General features: G+C 40.7%; 1 protein-coding gene across 1 annotated transcript in view; it reads left to right on the top strand.

Moving 5' to 3' along the window:
* Window positions 1-20,402, top strand: part of lrp1bb (low density lipoprotein receptor-related protein 1Bb) — a 314,777-nt gene that overhangs the window by 159,608 nt on the left and 134,767 nt on the right. Inside the window, exons 42-48 of the mRNA XM_060930558.1 lie at window positions 2,233-2,437; window positions 4,431-4,623; window positions 6,091-6,216; window positions 13,192-13,320; window positions 13,521-13,640; window positions 15,211-15,324; window positions 19,838-19,987. Of these exons, the coding sequence (XP_060786541.1) occupies window positions 2,233-2,437; window positions 4,431-4,623; window positions 6,091-6,216; window positions 13,192-13,320; window positions 13,521-13,640; window positions 15,211-15,324; window positions 19,838-19,987 (1,037 nt within the window). The remainder of the gene's footprint in view (window positions 1-2,232; window positions 2,438-4,430; window positions 4,624-6,090; window positions 6,217-13,191; window positions 13,321-13,520; window positions 13,641-15,210; window positions 15,325-19,837; window positions 19,988-20,402) is intronic.

Genomic DNA, 20,402 nt, shown 5'->3' with positions numbered 1-20,402 from the left:
CATATCTTCACGCAACTGTGTAATGTCCTCATTATATATATTGGGCAGTGTAGTGGTTAGCACTGTTGTCTCACAGTAAGAAGGTTCTGGGTTCGAGCCCAGTAGCCGACGGGGGCCTTTCTGTGTGGAGTTTGCATGTTCTCCCCGTGTCTGCATGGGTTTCCTCCGGGTGCGCCGGTTTCCCCCACAGTTCAAAAACATGTGGTTAGGTTAACATGGGGTAGCCATGGCCTGAGGTTGGGCTGAAGCACCCTTGAGCAAGGCACCTAAGCCACAACTGCTTTCCGGGCGCTGTAGCAATTCCTGCCCACTACTCTGGGTATACAGTATGTGTGTGCTCATTGCTCATGTTTATGTGTGTGTTCACTGCTTCAGATGGGTTACATGCAGAAAGGAATTTCACTGTGCTTAAAGTGCATATCCTGGACCAATTTCGTTTTTTTTTATATGAAAGTATGTCCCTTTACACACTCATCCAGAAGGGTAATTTTGCACAAGGCCATCTGTCTACAGCAGAAAAAAATAAAATAACAAAACGCGTCTGGAAAAATCCCAAGGGAATCTGGAGCCAGATTCGTGACGTTACCTGCGGAAGTGCCAGCAGGCTGCGAGAGCTTGCACGGTTTCAGTGCACAGCCTGTGTAGACCAAGCACTCCCATTTCTCTCTCATTGTCCGGTCTTTTGGAAAACGATGAGTACTAATCCCATCAAGATTGATGTTGCTACACCCTCCTACGATACATCTGTTAACCATTTTAATAATTACGTGATAACGTTGAAGAAATTTGCAGAAAACCACCAGGTCGTTTTCTCATAAACAAACCAGCGCTGACGTAGGATTCAGAGGGAGGCGTCCCGCACGTGACGTCACGAAAATCAGTGTTTCCCAGGAAATCCAAATGCCAAGTTTTTTCAGAGGCGGACCAATTCGCTTCAAATGGCTTGATTTCAACTGAATTTTTCTGGTATTGCACAAGGTAAAAAAATTGCACAAAATGCAAAATGTGACAGATATTTGACCAAAGTTTAATATAAAATAGGAGAATTACATTGATCTTGCTCCTGAATTTACCCGTGATATGCACTTTAAGTCTGCGTGTGATAAAATAAAGTTCTTCTTCTGTTGTTCTCATATATATATATACACACACACACATCAAATATTTCCCCCCAGATTATTCTTTTTATTATCTTATGTCTATTTTTTTCATAGTAGTAGTAGAATTCAGTTCTTGTGCAAAGAACTAAAAACAAGCTCTGAGCCTGATTTAAAAAAAAGAATTGAAATCCACTGATAAAGTCTTACACTAACTTTAAACAAGAAAACATGACCTGCTGATTGCTCTTGAATTCCCTTGAGCACAGTTCTCTGCAGAACTCAGGGACCACACAATCAGGCAGTGGTCATGTGACATTATGTACAGTATATGAAGCACAGCCAAAGGCTGAAAAATAAAGGGATTAGTCATCAGCTGGTCTGTTGGGACACCATGTTCTGTCACCAGCAGTGGGCTTTATTCCAGAAACTTTTCAAAGCATTTCACCTGATATAGCTCTCGGCTTTACTCTCACTGAAATAACTAATTTCAAAGAATATAAGTCATTTCAAATATAAAATTCAGATAATGTTATTTTTACTTATATAACTTGAGTAGTGATCCTGAAAAGATAATTTCTCTTGACTTCTTAAATTGTTTTGACCTCAAAAATCTATGTAAAGTATTTTCACTACATATTCAGGAACAATTTTAAAAATGATCAGACTGCAGACGTATAGCCTCCAGCCAGCAGTGTGTACGTCAAGGAGTGAGTCATACTGCTATTCATTTTATCTTTTGACCTTGAGTTCATTGACTAAATTAAATTTCCAGCCTCTGAGAGAATGTCTTTAGTTGGTAATTTGGTACATTTTAAGATGGACTACAGACTGCTGTTAATTAGAATATAACCGAGAATGATTAATTGACAGACACTGCCATGCATTTCACTAATATTCCATTAGTGTTCGGAAGCTGGACTTCTGTCAAAAGACTATTTGCGAAGATGGCTGTGAACTTACTGTGGATCTTTGTATGCAGTATGTAAAGAGCATTTCAGATCTGCTTATGGCATTGAAATGTGCTTTGCCTCTCTACTGAGTGAATAAGGCTGATTGATTCCTATTTATTGATTTTAACTTACTCATTTGTACCAGTGTTACTTTCAGCTGTTATCTCTATTAAATTTTTCAGCCTAATGTTCTGGACTAACTGGAATGAGCAGCGACCAAGCATCATACGCTCCACACTGTCTGGGAACAATATAAAAGTGGTCATTAGTACAGATGTGTTCACTCCTAATGGACTCACTATTGACAACAAAGCAGAGAAGCTCTACTTTTCTGATGGGAGCCTGGGCAAAATTGAACGCTGTGAATATGATGGCTCCAACAGACACGTGAGTACACCTACTTTGTTGTTCTTCACTCTTTCAAAAACTGACTTTTGTTGTTGTTGTTGTTGTTTTAATTGTAAAATTGAAATTGTAAATTTGTTAATTGTGGCAGGGCAAAAAATACATTAAGCATGTTTTACAGTTCTGTACCTGAAATATTCATTTTTAGCTGTGAGGTGAGCTATAGTGTTTTTCACTTGTTTCCTCCAGAGGGTTGACACACAAAATACAATAACATGATTGGAGTCGAGATATGAAAGTGTTTTCATGACCACACAAAAGGCCACGGATGGTAATTAACATTCAGTGACACACTGTTTTGGACTTTGTGCACAATATCAAATTAATGATTAATTATCCCTTAGAAGAACTTCCTTTTCATGATTTAGCTTTCAAGCCGCATAGTAAATCTCTCTACAGTGATTTTATTGCATTTCAGTTTTCAATTAGTCATACATGAGCTGGCATGGCCAGGTCAGACTCCATAAGTATCTTGCACTTCAGCCTCCTGGAGGCACAATTCCAAAACCTTGAAGCTGCTAATGAAACCTTACATTAAGCCCCCTACAGAACTCACCAGTCAACCAGCCAATTTAAAAGTGAAAAATTAAGCAGAAGCCATTGTCTTCACAGCTGTGGGTTCCTGGCACCACAGTAGGAGTCAGCCTCCCATCATTGGTCAAGGGCACAGCATCTAAGTGTCAACATTTAGGAGCAAGTTTACACTGGACTCAGTTCGCTTCTTCACTTAGTACTAAATTTATATCAGAATTGATCGCTTATGGTGGCTACAAACAACAAAAATGAACAAAAACTGATGATTTTATATTTTCTCACATACTATCACAGAGAGTACCAGTCAAAAGTTTTGTACACACCTTCTAATTTCAGGGTTTTTTTCCTATATTTTTATTAATTAAGACACTTCATGTCTTAAAGTAATGATGGATGTCATTTCTCTTTACTTAGTTGAGCGGTTCTTGACATAATATGGATTACTACAGTTGTGGAATAGGGCTATTTACTGTATTTTTATTATTTACTATTTACTGTTTGATCTCAAATGTATTAAGCGAGCAAGAAATTGCACTGATTAACTTTTGACGATGCACACATGTTAATTGAAATGCATTCCAGGTGACTACCTCATGAAGCTGGTTAAGATAATGCCAATAGTGTGCAAAGCATCAAGTGGCTACACTGAAGAATCTAAAATGTAAAACGATTTGGTTTATTTAGCACTTTATTTATCACCTAATTCCATATATGTTCCATGTGTTATTTCATGGTTTTGATGTTTTCAGTATCGTTTTAAAATGTAGAAGATAGTCAAAATACAGAAAAACCTATGAACGAGTAGGTGTGTCCTTTGACTGGTACTATAGTAGGTGGTGTATAAATGTACATGCCTTTGCATTGTAGCTAACTGAAAAGTGTGTTTGACAACTCTGATATTACATAAACAGAGATAATTGGTGTTGGAATAGAAAGCTAACTCCGCAAATTTAATTTCTATCCAATATGCTGCATCAAAAACCATCTGGCACACCCCCCATCTTCCCTCCTCTGATCGCCAGTTGTTGTTCCTTCAAGCTGGGTTCTCTTAATCAACACCTGTCCTATTAATCCCGCTATGGTGGCGGGGCTAATGTGATCAAGGCTACAAGCATGTTTCTGTTAATGGCTGAGGCTCCAGAGCTGCGAGATATCCTCCCGTTGCCAGCTCAGAAAGTCCCTCAAGGAGTCATGTGATGTATATTTGTGTCCACCGCCATGACACCTGCATTAACACTAGCAGGATCTGGGCTAAACAGGCTGTTGGGGGATTATACACAGACCATGTCCTCTCCACACACATTAGTTTTAGCCTTCTCAAACACACTTTCAGCCAGGCTTCAGGATGGATTTTTTTTTTTAAGTGGTGCTCATTTTAAATAGTATTCCCTCTGCATGCAATATGGGCTACAGTAGCTTTTGTTTTTTTTTTTAATTGCAGGTTATTGTAAGGTCAGGCTCTGGGATATTTTTTGGTCTGGCTATTCATGGGAACTACATCTTCTGGTCTGATTGGGCACGACGAGCCGTGCTCCGAACCAACAAGTTTACTGGAGGAGACACAAAAGTGCTGCGAGCTGACATCCCTCACCAGCCCATGGGAATTATTGCAGTGGCAAAGGACACCAATAACTGTAAGTGCTCACAAAATACAATTGTGACATGTTTAACTTGAAAATTAAATACTCTTTAAATATACATTATGTAATTTACATTTCAAAAGGTGACATTTGATTAATTTTGTGTCATTTTCCATCTCTTTGACAAGCACAGTACTGTGTAACCTAGCAGCTGGGTATCTACTGCTTATAGCTGTTTAGATCTTTAAGGAAGAATTGGAATGATAAATGATCATGGTCTTAATTTGCTGGGAAGAAACCTTAAGTGGGAGATGTAATTAATAAAAAAGTAGCCTTGAGTCACAAAAGGTGCCTCTGAAGTGTTGCAAATGTAAAAAGTAGGACATTGGGAAATGGGTTTAAGAGGCTCCCAGCGGCTTGTGTTCGCGAACCTGCTGTGATGGATTTTCGCTTCTCAATTATTTTATCATAGCAAATGATTGTAGCTGACTGCCATCGACCGTTCTTGCCAAGGGAAAAGTAACAGTCATCAATGTTGAGGAGACAGGTCTATGAATCGACAGGTTACTGATGTGCTGCTATTTTTAAAATCAGCATGTGTACCTTGATTTCAAGCATAGTGCACCTCCATCCTTTGAATTATCACAGAGGGTTTTTCCCTGGATTACTGTAATAAGATGAGACGCCAGCGGTGTTGGGAAGACTCATTTTCATAATCGTGCCGTCATTGTACAGTGAATTATTGATGCTGCAATCATAGATGGGGGTTTGCAGTCCACAGAGACTCAGCTGCCATAAGTCCTTACTATGATACTATGTGTTCTTCCAATAAGAGAGAAATTAAGATTTTGCCAGTGCTGCAGGCATTTATCAGTGGTAGGCAGACTTTTATTGTTTAACACTCATACTTTAATTTGTTGGTTTTTATTTTTATTTTTTGTTGTTTTGGCCTTTAAGATACCGATTCTGGTAACTGCTTGGTTAATTTTCCATGTGTAGTATTACCTGTACAGAGACTGTTTGACGTAAATGTCTTCCGTTTTGCAGCAGAATATTGTTCTTGACATATTTAATATCAGCACAGAATGAATGTAAAGACTTTCAATTATTAAAGCTTCATGACAGCAGCTCAGATGGGGTTAGCTTCATTCTCTTATCTCTAGAAATATCATGGAAAATGTATTGGTGTGTGGGATGAGGGGGCATGTTTTTATACTATTGCGGACCAAATGTCCCCACAAGGATAGTAAAATCTGACCATTTTGGCTTTGTGGGGATATTTAGATGGTCCCCACAAAGAAAGTGGTGGTGTTTGTTTGTTTTAATGAAAAAAAAAGATTCCTTTTCATTACTGAGGTTAAGCTTAGGGTTAGGTGCAGGCCTACCATTAATTAACTGCATTAATAATTATGCCATTGGAAGGTCCTCAGAAGGATAGTAAGGTGTGTGTGTGTGTGTGTGTGTGTGTGTGTGTGTGTGTGTGTGTGTGTGTGTGTGTACGTGTGTGTGTGTGTTCTTCAGGCGAGTTGTCCCCGTGCAGGGTGCTGAATGGCGGTTGTGGTGATCTGTGCCTCCTGACTCCAGACGGCACAGTAAACTGCAGCTGCCGGGGAGAACGAGTCTTGCTTGATGACAACAGATGTGTGTGTAAGTCATGATGAACTTGTTTTCGTCTAGTTCTCTTCAAAAGCACTCAACAGGAGCAGCTGCATAGCAATTTTTGTGTTTCAGTTCATGTTATGTCTTGAATCTGTCTGTGTTGTTAAGAACTTTCACTTAGGCTACATCCACACGACAACGGCAACGAGATTTTTTTTTTTAAATATCGCGTCCACATGGGCAACGGATCAGTAAAATATCAGGTTCATATGGCAACGCAATGCTTGCTGAAAACGATGCAATACACATGCCACACCTCTACATGCGCTGTAAGACGGTCCCATCGGAGACACCAGAACAATAGAAGAAGTAGACGCATGCACATAAACCCCTTCATCTGTAGCATCAGCCACATAAAGTTTTGATTATTAATCAGTAGCGTAAAACAAAAGACGCGGAAAGAGGAATGAATGGGGGTAGATGGAAGCCGGTACACCAACATTCTGATATCCTCCAGAATTCTTTAATGGTCCGGAATAAATTGAATGCTACACGTTGATGGATTACTTTGTTCTTCTACACCCTTTTTGAGGAATGTATTGTCGGACTTAAACCAACATCTGAAGAGGTGAGATCGCTCCTTTTTTTTTTTCCTATTTTTGCTGGCGGGATTGTTTTTGTTTTTGGAAAGCGCACGGGTGGTGCGCGGTTTGGTACTACTTCCGCAGTGTTTGGACTAAAGACTCTGCCCTAAGGGCTATTCTCTCTCTCTCTGTCTCTCTCTCTCTCACTTTGCACCATTACACAATAAATATTCACAGTGAAAATATTTTGTAAGCGCGTTTCATGAACCAAGTTATAGGATTTATTGACAACTCACATCGAGTTCGTTACACTTCTACCCGGCGTGAAGCACTGACAGTCATGTGGTTGTGACGTCATTGTAAACAAATCCGTTCTACTCATCCAGACGACTTCGCAACGGCGGCGTTGCCAGATTTTTTCACTCTGGAACCCGTTCTCAAAAGATTTCGTTTTGGGGCACCCAAAACGCCGGTGCTGTGTGGACGCCAGGCCGAAACGATAAACAATTTTATCAGATTCACCTGAATCTGTTGCCATGTGGACAGGGCCTTAGTTGCCAGTTTAGTAAACCACACACACACACACACACACACACACACACACACACACACACACACACACACACACACACAGAACTAGTACATCCCATGTCATAACGTGACTATGCTGTGTTGCATAAATTAGACAAATCTGTATTTCTAGCATCATTTAGTGTTTAGTCGGATATTATAATGAGCAAAATGTTGCAAGACCTTAGTGGCTTTGAATGTGGCATGACAGTTGTTGTATCTCTAAAATGGCTGCTGTTTGTGCACCATCCTTGAACCACCGCTTTTTAACTACCTGCAATCAGTAATTGAGAATCTTGCAATAAAAACTTATCTTGATTGAATCATTGTCCGGATATTAACCCAACCAGCTGTCTTTTGAGTGAGGTGAAAAGAGCTGTTCACAGTAAAGCCATCCATTACGCCGCAAAAGCAAAACAAGATCTAGGTGACAATGTTTCTATACAATGTATCCAGTGTCTTGTAGAATCCATTCCCTGATGATTAACTGCATAATTGGTCAGTTCAATATTGATCAGTTCAGGCATATTGATCAGTTCAATTTTATAATAATGGGATAGTTTGAACAAAGGTGGCTTTTATACAGCCACCGCCTTCCAACCTCAAAAGTCAGAAAAGACTGTCAGGTAATATGTGTTTGGTCTGAAGTTTTGCTTTTCCATTTTCAACTGGAGCTTCAAAGTTAATGTAACTAACAAGTAATGCCGCTTTTCCACTACCAACGCGGCTGAGTTGGGCTGAGCCATGCCGTGCTGAGTTGGGCTGAGTCGAGCTGAGTGGGGCTGTTGGCGTTGCATTTCGACTACAACCGCGCTGAACCGTGCTGGCTGGAAGTGGTTGGACACATTGGGTGGAGTTAGCGAAAATGGGTGGACGTCACGTGATGTCGTTAGGCGGCGCAAACAGTGACATCAGTGACCTTTTAAGCGGTAGTCTCACGACCCGGATAGTAAACAATAAACATGGAGGACATGGAGTCGTTAGTGTTGCTGGTCTTGGTGCTGTGGCTTGTTGTCACCGACAACGCCAACAGATACTGGCAAGAGCATATAGATGAGGCGAGGCGCATAAGGCTTCAGAAATTCTCGTAATACGTAATTCTTCTTCTTCCGGGTTTACGGTGTTTACAGATCCCAGCATGCTCGCGGGGCGTATGAGGACACTCCTCCTCACCAATCAGTGCACAGGGGAGTGTCTCCTCACGCCCCTAGCCCCACTCGGCTCGGTTTGGCTCGCTTCAGCCCCACTCCAAAACCGTGCGAGTTTTGGGTGCTGAGTAGGGCTGAAGCGAGCTGAGTCGTGCTGTTCTGAGGTAGTCGAAACGCGAACCGTGTCGGGCTGAAGTGAGCTGAAGCGAGCTGAAAAAGGGTAGTGGAAAAGGGCCATATGAGAAGCTTATGCTGCTTTTCCACTACCAATGCGGTTGAGTTGGGCTGAGCCGTGCCGTGCTGAGTTGGGCTGAGCCGTGCCATGCTGAGTTGGGCTGAGTCGGGCTGAGTGGGGCTGTTGGAGTTGCATTTCGACTACAACCGCGCTGAACCGTGCTGGCTGGAAGTGGGTGGACACATTGGGTGGAGTTAGCGAAAGTGGGTGGGCGTCGCGTGATGTCGTTAGGCGGCGCAAACAGTGACATCAGTGACCTTTTAAGCGGTAGTCTCACGACCCGCATAATAAACAATAAACATGGAGGACATGGAGTCGTTAGTGTTGCTGGTCTTAGTGCTGTGGCTTGTTGTCACCGACAACGCCAACAGATACTGGCAAGAGCGTATAGATGAGGCGAGGCGCATAAGGTTTCAGAAATTCTCATAATTCGTAATTCTTCCCGGTTTACAGATCCCAGCGTGCTCGCGGGGCGTGTGTGGGCATGTGAGGACACTCCTCCTCACCAATCAGTGCACAGGGGAGTGTCTCCTCACGCCCCCAGCCCCACTCGGCTCGGTTTGGCTCGCTTCAGTCCCACTCCAAAACCATGCGAATTTTGGGTGCTGAGCAGGGCTGAAGCGAGCTGAGTCATGCTGCTCTGAGGTAGTCGAAACGCGAGCTGTGTTGGGCTGAAGTGAGCTGAAGCGAGCTGAAGTGAGCTGAAAAAGGGTAGTGGAAAAGGGCCACTATAGTCTCCAGTTAGCCATCAGACAAACAATATAATAAATACATAATAAACTACAAAGAATACAGATACAGAATAAATACAGAATAAGCAAAAAAGACTCCAAAAGACATTTGTACATCATAAAACAGCAGAATAAATCTGTCTTTAGATATACATGTAGAAATCAAAGATATAATATTTAAGTATTCCCTATTCATCAGTTCATTATAATAAATAGCACTATGCCATACTGTGTTAAAAACCAAGAAATATATTAAATTACACAACATGTTTTGAGATGAGGCTAATTATTTATATGTGTAACTTTGTATGATGTTAATCTGTTGTCTAAAATTAATGCATTCTCTAATTACAGTATACTAATATGATTATTTTTCAGTCAGGACCACTCGTCTCGTACAATTGCGATTTATTAGGATGTAGAGGAATAGGCAAATTAACAGTTGTTTTTGGTGCAATGGCTTAGTTCAGGGAGCTTTTTCTTGTTATGCTGGTAAGTATGAGTGTATATAATAGAAACTTTTCAATCAAATGTACATCAAAATTTCAAAAATATATGTTGGGTACTCTGGGAAATGGGGAAAAACAAGGTGCTAAGGCAAGAAGACAATCCAGGCATTTCAACCAAATGAAAAAGTGAACAAACAAGGAAAGAAATATAATAATAGTGGTTAAATCATTGCAAAGCCAACATGTTTTGAATACTGTTCGTCTTCATCAGAGCTTTAAAAACCAGGCAAATAAGGTGAAGTCTTTACCTATAATAACAGCAGTCACATGACCCAGATAGTGACATGACAGATGAAACATAGACACTAATGAAAGCGAAACAAAGCATGAAATTATATTGAATATATACCTAGGTTATACCTCACAAAGAGAAAATAGATACCTATATACAGGTTATACAAACTACAGTAAACATGTAAGGTCGATATCCTCATTCAGACTAGGATACTTTAAAGCATTCAGTTGATGGATCCAAAAGTTCCCTCTGGTTAAACTTCTGTATCATGGCACCACCCCGACTAAAGTTTTTATATACTCAATGCCTGCTGTGTACAATAAGGAATCATTGGCATTGTGATATTCACTAAAGTGTCAGCCATGGATAATCCATCCATCCATTATTTGTAGCGGCTTATCCTGTTCTACAGGGTTGCAGGCAAGTTGGAGCCTATCAAGTCAAGTTTATTTGTATAGCGCTTTTAACAATAAACATTGTCGCAAAGCAGCTTTACAGAATTTGAACGACTTAAAACATGAGCTAATTTTATCCCTAATCTATCCCCAATGAGCAAGCCTGTGGCGACAGTGGCAAGGAAAAACTCCCTTAGACGACATGAGCCTATCCCAGCTGACTATGGGCGAGAGGCTGGGTACACCCTGGACAAGTCACCAGGTTATTGCAGGGCTGACACACAGAGGTGGGGTTTACATTAGACCGTATCAGCAGATCATCAGATTAACGTTTTTAAAACGATTAGCATGCACACAGCAATGCCAATACATGATTCGCGTGCACACAGGAACACCAATACACGGATACGCTCGGCTCCGCAGGCATCCTGCGCTCCAAATCACTCCGCCCTGAACAGCGAGTGCCCTCTGGAGGGTGCGCACTCCGGCCCTGCGCAGCTCACAGAGCGCGCGAGTGAAGCACACGAGCAGTGATTCGGGACTGAGCCGCTGTGTGTGTGATCTCAGTGCATATCAGGCATGCGCATCACTTACCACTTGCAAGTGGAAGGATGGCAAGCCTGAAGACAATCATAACTACACAATGGGCAGTATTTGCATCAGTATTTGCAGTATTTTCATACTTTTATACTCTTTAATGAAAGGTGATACAAGGCGGTTTTCAGCAGTCGCGTCATATGACCAACGCCAGCGAATCAGGAAGGTGGATGTCACAGTGACGTTGTCCAATGACGACGCCAGCTAGAGCTCAGCACAGCGTATCCGCGTATTCTCAATGTTTACACAGCACCGGACCAGACACGATCTGGATTGAATACGTGGACCCTGGCGGATTCCCGTTTCCAGGCATTTTAATGTAAACGGACAGTGCATCCGCGAAGAAAACGAGACAGATACGGTCTAATGTAAACTTGGCCAGAGACAAACAACCATTTGCACTCACATTCACAGCCAATTTAGAGCCATCAATTAGCCTAACCTGCATGTCTTTGGACTGTGGGGAAAACCGGAGCACCCGGAGGAAACCCACACAGACACAGGGAGAACATGCAAATTCCACACAGAAAGGCCGCTGGACTCGAACCCAGGACCTTCTGTGGCTGGACAGCAAGCTGGACTGGACTTGCAACACCAACCACCTGTACAGAAAGGGACAGAGCAGGCTATACTTCCTGAGAAGGCTGCAGTCCTTTAACATCTGCAAGAAACTCCTGTGGATGTTCTATCAGTCCGTGGTCACCAGTGTCCTGTTTTACATCGTGGTGTGCTGGGGGGGCAGCACATCCAAGAAGGACACATCCAGGCTGGACAAACTGATCAGGCGGGCCGGCTCTGTGGTCAGCATGAAGCTGGACTCTCTGGTGATGGTGGCAGAGAAGAAGACTATGGACAAAATACTGAACATCATGGACGATGCCAGTCACCCTCTGCACACCGTCATCAGCAACCAGAGGAGCCTGTTCAGTGACAGAATGCTCCTTCCCAAGTGCAGGACTAACAGACTTAAAAACTCCTTTGTCCCTCATGCCATCAGACTGTACAACTCCTCTCTGGGGGGGGGAGGGGTAACAGGAGGACAGAGGACGGGAAGGAGCAGTAGCCTAGCCTGACAATAAACAATACTGGACAATGTGCAATATAATGTGCAATAACTCTTCCATTGGCCCTTCCCCCCTCTCCATATCTTATTCTTTTTTTATATTTGTATATGCAAATACCTAATTTAATTTAATTTATCTACGGTAGAAGTTGTTCTCTATTTCTATTCTCTGTTTATCCTGTAATGATGCTACTGGAATTTTAATTTCCCTGAGGGAACCCACCCAAAGGGATCAATAAAGTTCTATCTAATCTAATCTAATCTAATCTTCTTGCCGTGAGGTGACAGTGCTAACCACTACACCACCGTGCCGCCCACCATGGATAATCATGATTGATAATAATACTTGTACACATGATGTCTATAAAGCCAGTAGTATAACGACAAGCAATGTTTGAAGACAACCATTACTATTCACTTTCGTCAGAATGATATCTGGGGAAAAACCTATACAACAAGGGTGGAGTTGGGGTGGTGGCAGGTGTTTTGGAGCAAACTCAGTAAGCGAAAAGGAATGACAGAGGTACTACTTAAAAGAACCTCCTTCATTCAAGGGACAATTGTGATTGGTGTTGGTGAGTCAGCTGACTGTCAGCTGCTAGCTGGGGAGTGGGCGCACTACTGTGGCCTGCCTAAACTAACGCTACGCTTGATATAATTAGTGTTAGCACGCCGGTACAAAATTAAAGATGTAAATGTGAAGACAGCAAACCTGTCTTGGATGATTAACTGCACTTTCTTTAAGCAGAATATTGTAAAAATGTCATTTCTGACCAAACTATATTTTCCATGGGATGTAATTTATGATTGGATTCAATTTCACATTCTCCTATTTATAGAGGAAGATCTGCATTCTTTATGATCCTATTACCTTGATTTGAATATTTTATGATCCTTTTTTAATGAAAGCTAAGATGCAGATGCTTGACTAGACAACATATTTTTTTTTTCTGCAGCTGAAAACTCTACTTGCAGCATCCACAGAGAGTTTGAGTGTGGAAACGGGGAGTGCATCGATTACCAGCTTACCTGTGATGGAATCGCTCACTGCAAAGACAAGTCAGATGAGAAAATGCAATACTGTGGTGAGTGATTTTGTCTCTTTGGCATTGGTGAGAGTAAACTTCAACCTCCAAAGCACTTAATAAAGTGAGCATGAGATTCCAGAGGCTGCATCCGGGACAGCAAATTACTTAAAGTAAGAAGCAAATAAAGGACTGAGTCTGAAGGTCAGGTTTTTCAGAGTGTAAAAGATTCACTTTGCTATTTTTCATCACACTACTAGATAACAGAAACTGCAGAAAGGGCTACAGACCTTGCTACAACAGGCGCTGTGTGTCAAATAATCACTTTTGTGATGGAATTGATGACTGTGGAGACAACTCGGATGAAGCTTTTTGTAATAGTAAGTATAAGGTTCAATATAACTGTTACATTGTGTTAGTTACTCTAGAGTTCTGGTCATAGCTATTGGGAACCCTTGCATTTCAGGTCTAACATACAGAAAACTTTCACAATAAATTGGAAACTTCACAACTTTTTACCATAATATTTTAAGAGTATAGCCGAAGATATATAAATATATATAAATATATAAATGTTTCTTGTCACAGAGGGAGAAAAAAAACCTCTTGGCAATGATGATGTTTCTTGTAGCCATCTATAAGATTCATGCACTTTTCTTTCCACTTCAATATATCCTAAATCTTGAATGTTTGACGGATTTATTTTACTGACAGCAGATTTCAGTTTCTTCCAAAGGGTTTAAATTGGATTGAGAGCAGGAATGAACACTGTATTTTTTCACCATTCTTTTATCCTTTTGGATGTGTGTGTGGGTCTTTGTCCTGCTGGGGGACCCATGATATTTGACCAGTACCTAATTTGCTGACACTGAGCACATTTTGCTCTAAAATGCCCTGGTAATCTTCTGATTTTATGATTCCCTAAAATCATGCACAATCTCTAATACCAGAGGCAGCATTGAATCCCCTCAACATTATGGAAGCTCCCCCATATTTAACTGTCATTAGGGTGTTCATTTCCTTATAAGCCTGATTTTAATTGTGTCTGAAAAATCACTGGTCTGCACTACTGAAGAGCTCCAAGTTGGTTCCATCAATTTGCAGAACATTTTTTTGAGAAAGATTGTGATGTCTCTAGGCCAGTTTTGGTATCTTGTCTGTTCTTCTTTGGTCCTGAACCATCAAGCGTTTCTCAGTTTAGTGTGTGGTATATGGCACAGACTGATATTGCTTCAGGTCAGCTTTAAACTTTGTGGATATTAGTGTGTGTAATGTTTTTCCAATAGTTTGCACGAGCCTTTGGAGATGTAACTCCTCCTACTACATCCTGGTAGGTTTGTGAAAAAGTTTAAATTAGCTCAGAATGATTTTTGATGACAATATTTATTTTTTCGGCTTGCCCTATTGACTTCATCACTGTCAAAAAGATACAGGAAATGAGGTTCAGCATCAACCCCACCATTGATTGCTCAGTACATGCCATGTAAGCACTGGCAATTTAATGCAGATGAATCGACAATCTAATCTCTAATCACACTAATCTGAATTTGTAGTAATCAAATTAATTTGAGTAGGATCAAAGCTATTTCCATGCATCATTTGCCAAAAAGCAACTGTGCCAGTAATGTTGACATAAAAATGTTTTAAGGTAATAAATACATGCATAAAATCTCGTTTTCCCCCTTTTAGTGCATTTAATTATGGATACTTTGTGCATTGTGTGCATGATGCACGAAAAAAATAACAAGAATAGTATCTTGCCCTTCCACGGTGTGCAAATGTTCTATCTTCATGCTGGACTTATAGTGTAATGAAAAAGCTGCCTCAATTTCATTGCACATCAAAGCAGTAACCTCACACATGCTCAACTGTAATCACAGGTCCATGAGTATTAGTTTGTTTCTGGAAATAAAGAGACTTCTCAGTATAAGGGAAATATTTCTATTCCAGATTTCACATGCTCTGCCTCTGAGTCATCATGCCAAGATGGAACTTGCATACCAATATCCTCTTGGTGCAACCAGGTCATCAACTGTGCTGATGCATCTGATGAAAAAAACTGCAGTAAGAAAATAGTGCACAAAGAACTGGGTGTCTACATATCACATTCATTCCAAAACTCAGAATATCCATTTTTATTTTATCCACATTCACTGGATATGAGCAATTGCACACTCTGATAGTCTAGTAGTAGAGGAGCCAATCAGCTCATATACTGTGAGTAGAGAAAAATAAAATGGCAGAGCGTGCTGCTGAACCATCTGAGGACGAAATAAAAACTGTACTTGAAAAAAAGCAATAAGATATGGAATAAAAGTATTTGATGGTAAGAATGTATATTTTTAAAATTATTTTTCAAGAATTATTAATGTAGCATTTTTCACAAATTGCTACTGTCATTTCGCTGGTGTTTGCATGTTCTCCCCGTGTCTGCGTGGATTTCCTCCGGGTTCTCTGGTTTACCCCCACAGTCCAAAGACATGCAGGTTAGGTTAAATGGTGGCTGTAAATAGACCGTAGATGTGAATGTAAGTGTGAATGGTTGTTTGTGTCTGTGTCAGCCCTGCAATGACCTGGTGACTTGTCCAGGGTGTACCTTGCCTCTCGACCATAGTCAGCTGGGATAGGCTCCAGCTTGCCTGCGACCCTGCACAGGATAAGCGGCTACAGATAATGAATGAATGGATGGACATTTTGCCGGTTTGTTCACATTCTAAGCGGAAATTATTTTGTCAGACATTTTGTATAAGGTTTTTATTTATTGAATTTGCAAAAAAAATGTTCTGTTTCTCAAAATCCAGTGAATGTGGATAGAATAAAACAGCTATTCCACTCAATCTCGCCGTACATGGCTTATAGCTGATTCGGTGCTACGTGCCTTGTCAGCTATCAGCTCATGTAAGTCTTGATTTCGTGAAATAACTGTTAATTGGTCATTTTGATATGAAACAAATATTTGAACTGAATATCACTTTTTAAACTCCTTTGCTTGTAATGCAAGTAGACTTATTTAATACATGTATTGACCCAAAATTCAATTTACATTGATCAAAGCAAAAACATGGGGGAAATGATGCATTTTGTAAATAAAAAAACAAAAAGCAAATTATGATTTGTAATATATCCTCCTGAAATGGTCTATTAAACAGTCTATTTAAGACTGTTATAACTCCATGTTAGCACTTCATGTGCTTTCTTTCTTTCTTTCTTTCTTTCTTTCTTTTCTTTTCTTTGATTAAGATTGCAAGACAATAGATAGTTTTCACATGACGTCACAGAGTCGGGGATTCCCTAGTGGCGGCCATCTTGTGGGTCAAGCTTACCGTACGGGTCACTGAGCACACATTGTAACGCGCGAGTACAAAGTCTTCAAAAGAACCCAAGCAGGCTATTTAAAGCTAGCAATGGTGCACACCTGTTGTACAACCCCGATTCCAAAAAAGTTGGGACAAAGTACAAATTGTAAATAAAAACGGAATGCAATAATTTACAAATCTCAAAAACTGATATTGTATTCACAATAGAACATAGACAACATATCAAATGTCGAAAGTGAGACATTTTGAAATTTCATGCCAAATATTGGCTCATTTGAAATTTCATGACAGCAACACATCTCAAAAAAGTTGGGACAGGGGCAATAAGAGGCTGGAAAAGTTAAAGGTACAAAAAAGGAACAGCTGGAGGACCAAACTGCAACTCATTAGGTCAATTGGCAATAGGTCATTAACATGACTGGGTATAAAAAGAGCATCTTGGAGTGGCAGCGGCTCTCAGAAGTAAGGATGGGAAGAGGATCACCAATCCCCCTAATTCTGCACCGACAAATAGTGGAGCAATATCAGAAAGGAGTTCGACAGTGTAAAATTGCAAAGAGTTTGAACATATCATCATCTACAGTGCATAATATCATCAAAAGATTCAGAGAATCTGGAAGAATCTCTGTGCGTAAGGGTCAAGGCCGGAAAACCATACTGGGTGCCCGTGATCTTTGGGCCCTTAGACGGCATTGCATCACATACAGGCATGTTTCTGTATTGGAAATCACAAAATGGGCTCAGAAATATTTCCAGAGAACATTATCTGTGAACACAATTCACCGTACCATCCACCGTTGCCAGCTAAAACTCTATAGTTCAAAGAAGAAGCCTATCTAAACATGATCCAGAAGTGCAGATGTCTTCTCTGGGCCAAGGCTCATTTAAAATGGACTGTGGGAAAGTGGAAAACTGTTCTGTGGTCAGACGAATCAAAATTTGAAGTTCTTTATGGAAATCAGGGACGCCGTGTCATTCGGACTAAAGAGGAGAAGGACGACCCAAGTTGTTATCAGCGCTCAGTTCAGAAGCCTGCATCTCTGATGGTATGGGGTTGCATTAGTGCGTGTGGCATGGGCAGCTTACACACCTGGAAAGACACCATCAATGCTGAAAGGTATATCCAGGTTCTAGAGCAACATATGCTCCCATCCAGATGACGTCTCTTTCAGGGAAGACCTTGCATTTTCCAACATGCCAATGCCAAACCACATACTGCATCAATTACAGCATCATGGCTGCATAGAAGAAGGGTCTGGGTACTGAACTGGCCAGCCTGCAGTCCAGATCTTTCACCCATAGAAAACATTTGGCGCATCATAAATGGAAGATACGACAGAAAAGACCTAAGACAGTTGAGCAACTCGAATCCTACATTAGACAAGAATGGTTTAACATTCCTATCCCTAAACTTGAGCAACTTGTCTCCTCAGTCCCCAGACGTTTACAGACTGTTGTAAAGAGAAAAGGGGATGTCTCACAGTGGTAAACATGGCCTTGTCCCAACTTTTTTGAGATGTGTTGTTGTCATGAAATTTAAAATCACCTAATTTTTCTCTTTAAATGATACATTTTCTCAATTTAAACATTTGATATGTCATCTATGTTCTATTCTGAATAAAATATGGAATTTTGAAACTTCCACATCATTGCATTCTGTTTTTATTTACAATTTGTACTTTGTCCCAACTTTTTGGGAATCGGGGTTGTATTCACGGCTGTCGTAATAGGTCAAATGATGAAGTCAAGTGGAGCTTTTATGGAATTCCCACTGTACGGGAGCACGAAGGCAAGCAAACAAAGAAACTCAGCATACAAAGGAGAAATCTATGGCTTGCAAGAATCAACCGCAAGGATTATCAGCCTTCCAAACACAGCAAAGTCTGCTCCGATCATTTTATAAATGGTCAGTTGTTTAAATAAACAATCAATTGTGTTTAAGTTTGTTTTTGGAAACCAAAACATCATGTGAACAATCTCTGGAGAATGCCTAACTGGAACCGCTGAGTGTATGTTTACATTGTAATGTACACTTAATATCACTCGTTTGTCACGTTTCTATTTGAAACTTGTCACTTCACTCACGCAAGGGTCATTTTTGAAAAACATTTTAGGTCTATTCTGTATGATTTGATTTGTGTTTGTGATGCAAACAGCGCGCCTTTTGGCGGATGCCGCCTGAATCGTGCAGATCCGATTTTTTTTTTTTTTTTTTTGGGGGGGGGGGGGGGCGTTGGAGTGTCTGATTATAATTTCAAAGTAAATTCTGTATTAAAATTATTAAATAAGCAAATCCGTTACAGTCTATGAAACAGGAAGTATAAGGATGAGAAAAAAAAACAGTTTAAATCGTAAAGCTGTGCACATTTGCGCAGCCCGAGCGGTGTGCAGGACTGCGCAAATGTGCACAGCTTTCCAATTTAAACTGGCTTTTTTCTCATCCTTATACTTCCTGTTTCATGGACTGTAACGGATTTGCTTATTTAGTAATTTTAATACAGAATTTACTTTGAAATTATAATCAGACACTCCAACGCCCCCCCCAAAAAAAAAATCGGATCTGTGCGATTCAGCCATGAAAAAGGCGGCATCCGACAAAAGGCGCGCTGTGAATATATAAAGTTGTATATATCAGACAGCCTTTAAAGTTTGATGAAGTCAGTTTCAGGCTTTGGAGCAGGCTTTGGCAGTTTCAGGCTTTGGCAGCCCTGCATAGTCACTTGAAAATGCATCTTTATCCACTTCGTAGGGGTCAATTCCCCCAATCAAGGCCAGTTTGGCTGCATATCGTTGTCGTGAGATGTCGTCTAATGTATCTATATACTTCTGTTTGCTTGATTTTGCCGACATTGATCTTTATTTTAGAAAACTGACTATATAACTTCATAAATTCGTCCGAGATAATGTGGCCGGTAATGGCGATGGTCTGTTTTGTTTGCCCCACAAGATGGCGGCTGGAGGGCGTTCCCCGGAATGCCGTGACGTCAGTGAAAACTATCTATACAATACTCGTGAGGCACAGGCAGCTAATGCTGGTGTTGTGACCCACACACAAAGTCATAGACATAACATTAAGACACAGAATTCTCCATGTGCTTTCGACATGTAAAATAGTTTCAAATATGTTTCTAACTTGTTGATGACAGTATTATTAATAGTATATATTAATGTTAAGTTTGCCATAAGTGTTTAAAGACCTTAAAGAAGTGTGGCCATTGGTTGGTAAGAAAAATGCTTAATAAATTACACCGTTTTCTCAGGCAGCACCAATTGCTCCGAGTTCTACAAAATGGGGGTCGCAGAAAAGGGTTTCATCAGTTGCAATTCTACATCCTTGTGTATTCATCCTTCCTGGGTGTGCGATGGAGCCAATGACTGTGGGGATTATGCAGATGAGATGAACTGTCAGGGTAATTCTTTCCTTTCTGTGCTCTACAGCTTGAGTAAGTCAGGTTCTATTAAAACCAAATTAATTTTGTCAAAACACTGTTTATGAGGAGTGTAATGAAGCACAGACAAGCCCCTGTCTTTCTCGTCACGCTTCAGCAATCACCAAAGGTGCTTAAAGGGGTGAATAATGTCTGGTAATTGTCACTGCTCACCAAAGGCAGTAGGATTCGAAACACCTTCATAGTGCTTTCTTCAGATTCACTAAGGCAGAGATGACGTGACAGTGAGTTCAGTGTTTACTGTGTGTCAGTCACATTGAAAAGAAGAGAGAACTATGTTGTAGAAGAGAGATTACTGGTTTCTATGAAGATACAGTACACAATGCTTTTAATACGGATAAGATGTACTTCCAGACAGGATTGTTTAGTAGAAAGC

The sequence above is a fragment of the Neoarius graeffei genome, chromosome 9, assembly GCF_027579695.1.
Source record: "Neoarius graeffei isolate fNeoGra1 chromosome 9, fNeoGra1.pri, whole genome shotgun sequence".
Lineage (NCBI taxonomy): Eukaryota > Metazoa > Chordata > Actinopteri > Siluriformes > Ariidae > Neoarius > Neoarius graeffei.
This window is presented reverse-complemented; position numbering and strand designations above follow the sequence as displayed.